The 11443-nt window shown below is 42.0% G+C and overlaps 1 protein-coding gene across 1 annotated transcript in view; it reads right to left on the bottom strand.

Annotated features, from left to right (window-relative positions):
* The window catches only part of LOC133418240 (SH3 and multiple ankyrin repeat domains protein 1-like), a 29495-nt gene extending 20289 nt beyond the window's left edge, over positions 1 to 9206 (bottom strand). The window contains exons 1-11 of the mRNA XM_061706719.1: positions 8709 to 9206; positions 5170 to 5373; positions 3856 to 3927; positions 3677 to 3785; positions 3440 to 3591; positions 2752 to 2919; positions 2254 to 2295; positions 1599 to 1715; positions 1431 to 1508; positions 1238 to 1304; positions 964 to 1139 (exon numbers count right to left, since the gene is read on the bottom strand). Of these exons, the coding sequence (XP_061562703.1) occupies positions 964 to 1139; positions 1238 to 1304; positions 1431 to 1508; positions 1599 to 1715; positions 2254 to 2295; positions 2752 to 2919; positions 3440 to 3591; positions 3677 to 3785; positions 3856 to 3927; positions 5170 to 5373; positions 8709 to 9191 (1668 nt within the window). The 5' untranslated portion in view covers positions 9192 to 9206. The remainder of the gene's footprint in view (positions 1 to 963; positions 1140 to 1237; positions 1305 to 1430; positions 1509 to 1598; positions 1716 to 2253; positions 2296 to 2751; positions 2920 to 3439; positions 3592 to 3676; positions 3786 to 3855; positions 3928 to 5169; positions 5374 to 8708) is intronic.
* Between the last annotated feature and the right edge of the window lie 2237 nt (positions 9207 to 11443).

The raw sequence follows: 11443 nt of genomic DNA on the forward strand, positions 1-11443 counted from the left end.
GTCAAATATAAAAATATTGCTTTGGTGCCATCTGGTGGCATCTTGGTGCCAAACTACTATGTTGTACTGAGGGGGGGAGCTTCATTTAGTCAGGCGGTAGGCGTGTCTTAATAGAAACAAGTGCTTTGCCACCATGTTGTGGCATATATAGGTAATTACAAACCTTTTTGGGTAGGCGTCAAAAAGCGATTTTCGGTATTTACCTCAGAGCTTGGTCCCTATCAAATACATTTTCCCCATTGAACTTAAGTGAAACGCTACTCATCCGTTCCAGCCCCTGAAAAATGACAGATATATGTTACGTTTTTATATGGAAAAATAGCAATGTATTGTCGCCTAGCTTGTAAGTGAAATTCAAGTTTGTAATCAACTGTAATGACTAAGAAAACCCTGTAGATGGCGGCACTGCATCGCTTTGGATTTGAAATCAGCACAGCCTTTGAGTAGAAGATAAAGATATGGTGGTGAATCTCGGCTTATCACACCGATTATGAGGGAGAGAAATGCCAACGCGTTGGAAGTTGGACAAGTTTAGACACCTTATACGTCAACAGTATCTACAGTATACGTATGGCATAAACAGAGTATGTGTCGCGGTAGGTAGCAAAAAGTGTGTGTCGCTATTGTGAAAACAGGTGAACGGCATGTAAAAAAAAGCCACTGACGTTCAACTCAAGCCATGCGGTGAGTCAGTGTCGCTCACGGCGCATTTTTACAGTTGTACATCTGTAAATAAAAGGATATTTTGCCATCAAAAACCCTTTCTCAGTCTTGTTTTATAGTTTGAGGTGTCACAAAAGCAAAAAATATCAGTGTCAAAGTCACTGTTCTGCTTGTTTTCTCTATCAAACCAAACCATGTTCTACTGCTGATTACTAAAGAGCATTTATTTTCCCACTGTGCCACTGTACTTGGAAAGTACAACTGGCCTTTGGACAGCCATAGAACCGGAACTTTATATACCTGAGCTGGGTTGGGAGTGGTTGCGGCCTTGTTGGGAATAACCACAGGATCAGAGTGGGTCATGGTGTTGTCGCTGTTAGCGCGCAGTAAGGGGTAGGACTGCAATGAGGGGAGAGGCAGCGTATGGGAACTTTCTTTTCGCTTGGGGACATATTTTGGTGACTCCAAAAAAGGTACTAAAAAAAGCAAAGCGAATGACACAAGGGTGAAATAGACAAAGATAAGAAGGCAGATTTGAAGGGAAAGAGTGAAGAAATGCGGCATGAAAACTCACCTATATCTGAATCTTTGTGGTTTTTGATGATTTCCCCAAGTTCGAAATGACCAGACATTACGGACAGCTGCAAACGGAAAACAAAACAACGTAGACGCTCCGTTTCCAAGTTACGAAGCGAATGAACAAATCCAGCGGCGCCTCTAAAGTCGAACACAATGTGTTAGACGTCCCGCTGTAATTGTCAGCTTACCTGAAAAGGAGTCTGACCATGTTTGTTCTTTGCCTCCCTATTTGCTCCCCTGTACAAAAGAACACGGACACAGCTTTCCTGGTAGAGGGACAGTGTTTAATCACAATCAGCCGTAATAATTTGCTCTATTGGCAGTCGTTTTTATAAGGGGGGATTAGTTCTACTTGCTTTGTTGTACAGGGCAGAAATGTGAAGTGGGGTATTCCCTGAAGCATTCTGAGAGGAGGCGTCTGCCCCATAAAACAGCAGATGCTCCAAGTGTTGGGCAAAACCGTTCTGGCAAGCCTTTAAAAGTCAAAACAGTGCAATATATATTATACGTTCTAAGTTAAATTAGGCAAATGTTGTATGGAAGAGCGAAATAAACAGAATAGGAAAGCAGCAGGCCAGAAAGTCAGAAAGAAAAGAATCTTACATGCCTTTTAACAATGTTTTATAAAGAATCAGAATAATTGAATTGACACCAAAAAAAAAAAAACATCAAATAGACAGAAATGAGCTTTGAGCAGTGTGAGAGGTTTCCTCATATTTCCCGCAAAGACTAAAATAACCAGGTGACATGTGCAAAGTAAAGAAAAAAAAAAAAAAAACACGACACGGAGCAAACCAAAATAAAATACCATGACAACGAGCTCGCAGCACACACATAATGATATAATGGAAGTTAGCAACGCCCCTGCATCCACACACACACACACACACACACAAAGAGATCATTTCTATGTATTAGCTGCAATTAGCACGGGATGAGTCATGTATATTCATGTCCACATATTCTATACTGCGTAAACCTTGAGTGATGAGCTGATGCTATGGGAGGTACCTTATGTATTTCTTCCATTCCAAACTCCTCTTCATCCCTGTGCTATTGAGAGGAAGGAGAGATAATGGAAAGATGAGTGCATAAAGGCCGCGAGAGTAGAATGTTGATGTTGAGGTGGCGTAAAAGCAATGTTATATCACAGACAGAAGCAGCGGTGGGGAGTAATCAAGCAGAAGTACTTAATTACTGTAGTTAAGTAGATTTTTCCGGTAGCTGTACTTTACCTGAGTACATATTTCTTTCTGAGAGCTTTATATATTTACAAAAGCAATTGCATCGATACTTGTATTTTTATCAGTCTTTTTTTTTTTAACACAATAACTGCACTTCTACTTAAGTACAGAGCGGAAGTACTTTTACCACCTCCGCAGAGAAGACAACAGCTCAAATATGCAAAAGAAATATGGCAGGAAACCGCATGAAAACGGTAACATGGGCTAAATATCAAGAGACAACTTAATTCCCCCTGAAGTATTTGGAGAAGTTGTCCAAGAGAACCTGATGAGACTCATCCCAGCCATTCTCATCTCTCGTCCCCAACTTGGCCCGGTAATAAAGCAGAGTCTCGCAGCAGGAGGTGTCGCCCCCTGTCAGGACGGTGTGGTACAGCGGGGTCAGGCCACTTCGGTCTTTGTAGTTTGACGAGCTTCCCAATGACAAGAGAGCCTGGCAAGCAAGCGAAACAACGCTAGAACTGGAAGCCAAAAACCGTCTGAGCATTTGTTCCATACCCTTGATATCCAGCACAAGGTCCATGTACTAATACGCTCTTTGTCCTCACTACTACACTTCTACTACTACAGAACGACTGTGTCTTACTAGTCATGTTTTTCTACGACTGCCTTCTACTAGTGTATGACATTTCTGCACTCTAGTAGAACAACTTTGGTATACTGATAGGGCACAAGTGAGGCAAAAACAACAACAACAGTGCACTAGTTGACATTTGCACGCTACTAGTGCAACTAGTAACGTGCTTGATGTTAACTAGTAGAATTTGATCATGTCAATAGTTGCACACAGTTGTCAACGAGTGCGCAGGTTTGGCTCAGTAGTCACATGTAGTTGTGCTACTAGTATGCTAAAGTTGGATTCTAGTACGAGGACCTTAAGCTGGATATCAAGGATGTCAAAGAAATGCTCCAATGGTTTTCCGTACATACTGATGTCACGTTGCAGTCCTTACCAGCAGCCCGGTATGATTGTGAACCCTGACTGCTTTGTGCACTGCAGTCAGGCCATCTCTGCTTCTGAAGTCCAAATGAGCTCCGCCCTGAACCAGAGCCCTGATGCCCTCCACCGGCACGCCCGTCTGCGCGGCCACAGTCAGTGGGGTCTCTAGTTCACGGGGGGAGAGAGAATATGAAGATGTGCTCGACAACTCCGTCCCGACGAGCAGGCAGCAACTGATTTGAAAACTCACCTCCACTTTCCGGGTCGTGAAAATTTGGATCGAGGCCTTTATCCAGGACTTTGAGCATTTTCTCCAGCGCTACAGTCTGAACGTAATCCATGAACTTCTTCAGACTGGCCTGAGATGTCAGTGAATGTGAGTAGAATTATACATTGTCCACAAGTAACACACACCCGCAAGAAAATTACCTTGGTACAGAGCTTGGAAAGGGCCTTTTCATCCAGATTTGTCTGCTTATACACTCTGGTTTTGTATCTAAACTAAGGAGCGGGAAAAAAAAAATGTTTTAATCAGTCACATATCAACAATTACAGTGTTGCCTTGACTCGCAAATCAGCTCTCCTTTTGAAATGAATGAATGAGTAGAATGTTACAAGATATCACACTATTTTTTATTTAAATTTGCAACCTTGCAAAGCTACATTTTTTTTTTAACTTTAAAAAAAACAAACATACAATCAAGCGCAGAATACTATCAAGGATGTCAATGTGTTCATTCAGCTGAAATAGCAGAAAAGCACATCTGATAAGATCCAGCAAACGTTCCATTTCCTGAACTGGATGCCAAAATATACAAACCGCTCCAAATGGCCTTTTTGGATCTGGAAGGGACTAACTGGCAATAGCATACAGACTGAAATTACAGGAGGACTTGTGTACACATTCCCCTCCCTTGAAAATACAGAATGATGGTTTGGAAGGGAAACAATTAAAGAATCATTCCACAGAAATGACGCTTCGGATCATTATGAGCATGTACCTTAATTGAATGTATTCATTTGGTTTGCTAGTGCAATATATTCTCTACAGAGACCTTTACTGATTGAGTTTTAATTTATTATTATTATTTGTTTGGTTTTAACTGTGGCTATTGGACTGTTTGAAATGCATTGAATAAATTCAGCAACTCACATTGCATTTTGCAGATAGACAGAGAGCCTGTGTGCTTTTCTGACTATGACAGACAAAATAGTTTTGTGTCATTTATTGAGTAAATGTGTGTGTTTTATAGAGTTTGAGTCACTTTTCTAAAGTTACTAAAAAGTTTCCAAACAAGTCTTAAAAGTCACTGGATTTGTTGCTCGGTCTTTTTGGGGGGAAACATTTGCTAGCATAGTCAGGAAAGTTTGTAATTCTAGCAGCTAAATTGGCATCAATATTATTTATTTATTATTTTGTGATATTTTTGCCAAAATCAATTCTACCACCAGAGGGCAGTGTTATGTCATGTATCCACCAAGTTCACTTTACATTGATCACTATTGAGTATTAAGAGCATGGTAAATATGCTTTCATTTGTATACTTATACTTAAAAAAAGAATAATAATAATTTAGCATGTTATACTTTAACATGTTTTTTTCTAATTGTTTTTGATTCAATTAGGGAAACAAAAGTATTGTACTGCAACTAACAGGTGGAAAGGTTTGCAAGCTCTATGTGTGAACCACAGTGTTTCTTTCGACTTCAAATGTAAATTATGCAACGAAACTTGTTTCTTACCTCCAGGTAAGGCACCCCATTCTCAAAGGAATGCGAGTATTCCCTCAAGGTCCTCTCCTCTTCCAAGAATTTGGCGTCCCGGCCTTCTCCCGCCGGCTGGAAGAGGCCATAGTTGTAGACGTCCCACAAGGTCTCGCTGAGGGAGCAGATGATCTGCTGCTTAGCGTTCCACACTATGCAGTCCTGGTCAAACTGGACACACCTCTGAAACACACACAGGTCAAAGTATCTCCTACACTTGATCTGGTGCAACATCAAATAAAATGAGGCAATAAAAACATGCACTTGCACTGGGAGCCATTTGGGGTATTTATTTTTTAAAATCACATTTTCTAGTGAGCACAATAATAAAAAAAAAAAAAAAAAAAAAGTTTACTTATTAAAAGCCGTCTTACTAACAACTTTTAAAACTGCACATTGGCAGCTTTTGTATGGAGCGAAATCTTTCCCTTATGGTACATTTGTGCAACAATCCAGTGGAGAAAGAACAGATTACCACATGAGCGTGTGACATCCAGCTGAGACTCATTGGCCACAAAAAAACCCACCTTCGAAATATGCGCATGAATACATTTTTCGATTTTAGGGTCATTTGCATGCGGCCCCTTTCCTCACACCATTACATGACATTATACCCTTTGATCAAGTGCTGAGTCACACAGTAGAGATGACGAGGTTCTAACAACAGGGCAAGGAGGTGTAAACTACATCCATTCATGTGTATTGTTCCATTTCAGACAGCAGTGAGTAAAAACTGCACAGCTCGACACAGTTCACGTTCGCCCGCCACCCAAAACCCCTCACCTACACCCTCCAGTGAGCATCCGCCCCCTATATGATGCAGCAGTAGTTACCGAGAGGCACAACCGACTCGATTGGCATGGCAACCACTTCATTAGAGGAGGCAGGCCCCTGCTGCCGTAACGCTATCTCTGCTGTCCCAAGGGGCTAAAGCACGGGATGTGGACGTATAAGATTGTATTACAGGGTATATGTGTGCTCTTATTGGGTTGACATGCGGAGTGCATTATGCGACAGACTGTAGACAGGACAAAGTGGCCAATGAGAGCAGACCATGATGTTTCCTATACGGTATCAGTGGCGGGAAGTTGTGAGATTAGAATGTTGGTGTTGAGGTTGTATACCATAGACAGAAGCAGTAGGAAGTAGGAGTAGGAAGTAATAAAGTACTAATCAAGCTTTTGTCTTCGCTCTCAAACACTGTAGGCGTGTCCGCTGAAAAACGTCGTCTTGTGTCTTTCTTACGCCTACACATCCTTACATGTTTGAGCTGTGAAAAACTACGCTTAAACCACACCCACGTGACTGGAACGTAACTTCTTCATGCCGCGACAACCAGGCGCTCTAATGCGGTCACACCAGCGGACGACCTGATGTGAAGATGTATTTCCAGGGTGTAGACGTAGCTAGCTAGCTGAGTGCACGTCGCAATTGCGCCGGATAGCCGTCGATGTCAATGAAGGGGCCCGGGTTCTTATGTAGTGGGGGAGGCGCGACTCATGCCAGGGCCCAAGTGCAGCACTGAGCACCATTTAAGTCACGCCTCAAAAAATCTGGAAAACTTCAATGGTGAAAAACAGTTTAGTCCTTCATCGCCACAATTTATTACTAAATACTGTACTTCTCAGTCTTTGCACCTTCTTAAGCAACTACCTTCAAGCATGTGTAACATATTTCTAAATAAATCTCTGACTTCACTTTACAGCATGGAATCAACGATTCCACTTTTATCAGAATCTAATTCTCATTTAAGTACAGGGCGTGAGTACTTTTGCCACCTCTGCTACATATTACAATATGGGAGTTTCTATTCCCAAGCTAGGCAAGTTGATTATGTAGTGTTAGGCATCTTTTTCTCATCACGTCAGGCGTGTTCCAGAGGTATAAGTGGGTTTGTCAGAGGTGTACTGTACAGCATATTCCATATTTGTATCTCTCCGTCCCACCTCTCCCCAAACTCATTAAAATCCAATTAGATGATTAGCAATTACCGCTACATTGAGGGCAGATTAGCTGACATGTAGAACAGCCAGCATGTAAGGGAGATGATGGGTGGGTGTGAGGGCTGACACAGGGGCAGGATTTCTCGCCGAGTCGTGCTATGTGTGGGCTTGTCAATTCTCACCTGACGCCTTTGCACAAGCCACAACTGATTTGAGTGTGAATTGGAGCCAGGTTGGGTTGTAAAAAAAAAAAATCCATGTCTGACCCATGGGCACATACTTATTATATGTCTACTGTCACAGGCGGATGAATTCAAGCTCATTATTTCCTCTCACTTCCTTCTGGGAGTCGTCACCCGCCAGAATGACAACACTGTCAGACGAGGTGTGGTCGAAACAAAGTGTGGAAAAATGGTCCGCTTGCTGGGAAAGCTCCGGAGTCAAGATGGGAACGTTTGCTCTGAGTCAGTAAGGCTGTGGTGCGTTAAATACGTTTTTGTTTGACATTTCTTATTTCGTCTTGACATTTTCTAAAGCAAGGAGACTTGCTTTCATTGCGGGCCACTTTGTATAGTTATGGTTGCCCTCGGAGCGACAGTAACAACGGTGAAACCACGTAAATGTATACGCTAGTGGTGTAAATATGCGCCAAAAAAAAAAAATCCAAAATCAAGATTCGGTATGTGCCTTGGTTATCAGGTTACAGTTCGGTTCAGACAAGAACCGATTTAAAATGAACCAGAAACAGCTGAATTGTTTTCTTTGGAACGGTGTGAATTATTATGCTAGAATTTGTTATTGCTTTGGTTCCATCTGGAGAGTGCGGGAGAGGCTGCTGGACCGCACTAGTTTTAGTGTGTGTGTGTTCTGCTCACATTTGCGCGAAGCCTTTTCAAATGTGTTAACAAGTTTGACATTCTCCCAATCGCAAGTTGCTAACCATGATGTCCAATAGCCGGAAGCTGAGCTGCACTGTGTTTGTATACAGACAAGGCATGTGCCTCAAGTGCAAGGCAGTAATCTTTCTCGTGTCTTGTCTAATATGTTCCTTGTGGGAACCCTCATAATCAATCTGACACATTACATAATTGCCCTTCCAAATGATTATTATCATTTTTATGTTTAACAATTAAATTGTGACAGAAATGTATACAGAATGGGTAAAAAGCAACGAGGCACTAGAAATTGCTTACCGAACTTTTACTAACGCTAAGGTTACTATGAAAACTTTTTTTTTTTTAAACAGACAACACTATTGGGGTTTTCTAATTGTCTTACTTTTTCCCCCTATTGTCTTACTGGTAGTTCGTATGTTCCAGAGGTTGTTGATGCCAGGCAGTGCTTACATTGAAATATGAAGATTTGCTTTCATTTTCCCATGAAACAAAGAACAGGCATCATTTGTTTCAATAAATGTGTAATAATAATACTGATTTTACTTTTCACCTAGCCTGTATATAATGTGCACACACAATTCTAATTTGTAGGCAGGATTTAGTATTCTGTGGCCACACATGAGTACTTTTATGATTGTTTTTTATTGTTATTGTGTTGCTGGAGAAACTATGCACTTACTGTTTGTTTGATGTCAGGAATCCCAATGCGGAACACCATCATGGTGAGGAAGGTGTCCTCCATCGGCGCCATGGTGGTCATGCTGCGCTCCATATGAGCTCTTCTCTTGTACGCTGCATTAGAGCCCGCGTGATGCTGATTGGCCACCGTGCCGTGATGCTGCGTTTTATTGGCCGTTGGATGATGTAGGGCGGCTCGATCGGATGTGTAAGTGACCCCACGGTTGCCCGACCTGGCGGGCCGGTCTGCTCTCTGCCTACCCACCACAATGGCTGCCGGTTTGGCAACGTCGCCAACTTTGCCTTCCCAGGATTGTCTTCCTCCCGTCATCTCCTTCTCCACCAGACCGTCTAACCCTCCGTTCTCGATGCCACGTCCACCTTCCCCTTTGCGGGTTTCTCTGCCCTGCTCCTCCTCCTCCTCCTCATCCTCCCCATCTTTGTCATCCTGACCGGGATAAAAGTGCTCGTTATTTCCCAGCATGGTTTGCGGCGCAGGGGTCACTGCGGAGAAGGCTGAGTGACATAGTTGTCATGGAGATAAAACATGGCTTTCCCGAGAGATTGGGGTCATCCCTTTGAAACATGCTGTGGGGAACAGGCAAAGAAGTGAGTCAGTGTTTCGTTATAGCAGGTCAATGATGGTTTGCACCTGGCAAAATGATAACACATGGAACAGTGATTCCCAACCACTGTGCCATCTTGAGAAATTACCCAATTCCACTTCATTAGTCCAAAGATTTGTATTTATTTCAGTATACTATATATACTTTTTGTGACATTTTTGTTGAGGATGGACCCAAATTGCACTGTAACCTTTACAGTTGAGCTTTACTTGAACTTCTCTTTATCCTTTCGGTTACTCTTCCAGTGTCTTTCTCTCTCTGTTGCCACTTGCTGATGACACTCTAAGGTCAGTGGCCCCTTCCAAGGTACTACTACTACTACTACTACTATTATTGTTTAAATACCAAATTTAATTGAACCTGGAAATGTAGTATTGGCCAATTTATAGATCATTGTTGAGAATTTAAATTCAATGATTGTTTCAATTTGAAATGGAATCCATTGTTAATCACTGTTGTGAATGTTACATTGAACCGGGAAAATGATTGGTGCATTCACGGATCAAACACTTGTTGTAAAATTTGCCATTCAGTTGTGCAAAAAGTACTGAAACATTGAACAGCATTCATGTGCATTCAAAAGTTTAGACCAGGTCCTATTGGGTTTACCTGTAAAGATTATCGTGCATTTCTTGTGGGTTGAAATTTCACTTCAGAGCCCAATATCTCGATATAACCTTTTATGAGTAGTGTATGTGCCTCGGCTTAGGTTGAGAAACACCGGTTCGCAACACACGGTACACTTACGAACAAGTATTAAGACCACACGGAAGAGGAAATTCCCACAAAAACATAACTGCGTAAGATGGCAAATTGATTTATTTTCTGGGTGGCCTCAATACTCCTTTTTACTAAGCTTCTTAAAGACATGTGCCACATTAACAAAGCAATGCAATAACAAAATCTATGTCAATGAGCACAGAGCTGGCGGTCCGCATATTCCATTTAGCCAGTGGGAAAGCTTGGGGAATAGCAGGCTGATGAAAGGCAGGGTCACCATACATAAACTGTTAAATAGAATCACAAGATCTTCTCAGATGAGAATGAGTTAGATAAGCAATTTAGCTTTACATGAGGTCAAGATTTTTATAGTCTGTTGAGATAATGAAGCCAACCCATGTTTGAAGCACTACTCAGTGCCAACAGCTCAATGGTAATCAAGGAAATAGTCACCCTCATCGCATCATTCATTTTAATTGTCCTGTTTTTAAATAAGTGAGGCTCCTTGAACATACGCCACTCAATCCAGGCCGATGCAACAACTAATATATTATATTTATGCGCTTCTTCTGTGTAGTATGTGACCATGCGGCCCAATGGATAAGGTGTCTGACTTCGAATCAGAAGATTGAGGGTTCGAGTCCCTCTGTGGTTGTCGTACTGGAAACGAAAGTCTGCAGATATTCCTACAATATGAAGGAAGAGTCAGTCAACATATTGTCAAAGGATCTGGATTACGATGGCCTCGTATGTTTTAACACACAAGGAACTTGTTCCTGGTCGTTGCAATCACTCTGGTACAAAAGCGAACCTCTGAATGTTTTGCATTTGCTGATTATTTTTGGAAGATATGCTCTGTTATTCGCTGAAAGACATGTGCTCAGGCCATAGCCATGTCTAATATATAAATATTGCTAGGGCGCCATTTTGTGGTATCTTAGTGCTGAAGCACTATGTTGATGTGAGTTGAGGAGTTTCATTTGGAAGTAAGTACTGCTTTGCTGCCATCCTGTGGCATCTGTAGGCAATTACAAACCTTTTTAGGGGTGTGTAAATTACTCACAGATTGTCGGCAGTTTCAGCGGGGCTCGCGAATACTAGGATTTCACGAAAGAAAACACTTCCATCCAAAAAAAAATAAACACCGCTTATCCTGGTTAGGGTCGCGGGGCGCTGGATCCTATCCCAGCTGAATTCGGGCGAAAGGCGGACTACACCCTGAACTGGTCGCCAGTCAGTCGCAGGCAGGGCACAAGAAAACACTACGGTATAACAAAATATAGATTAAGCACATATACACAAAAGTACACAGTCCTTAAACAATATAAAGTGTGCAATATTGCCGTAAAATAGATCCGCAACAGAATTTTGAAAACAATGCAGAGTGACT

Source organism: Phycodurus eques, chromosome 19 (assembly GCF_024500275.1).
Source record: "Phycodurus eques isolate BA_2022a chromosome 19, UOR_Pequ_1.1, whole genome shotgun sequence".
In the NCBI taxonomy this organism is placed as follows: domain Eukaryota; kingdom Metazoa; phylum Chordata; class Actinopteri; order Syngnathiformes; family Syngnathidae; genus Phycodurus; species Phycodurus eques.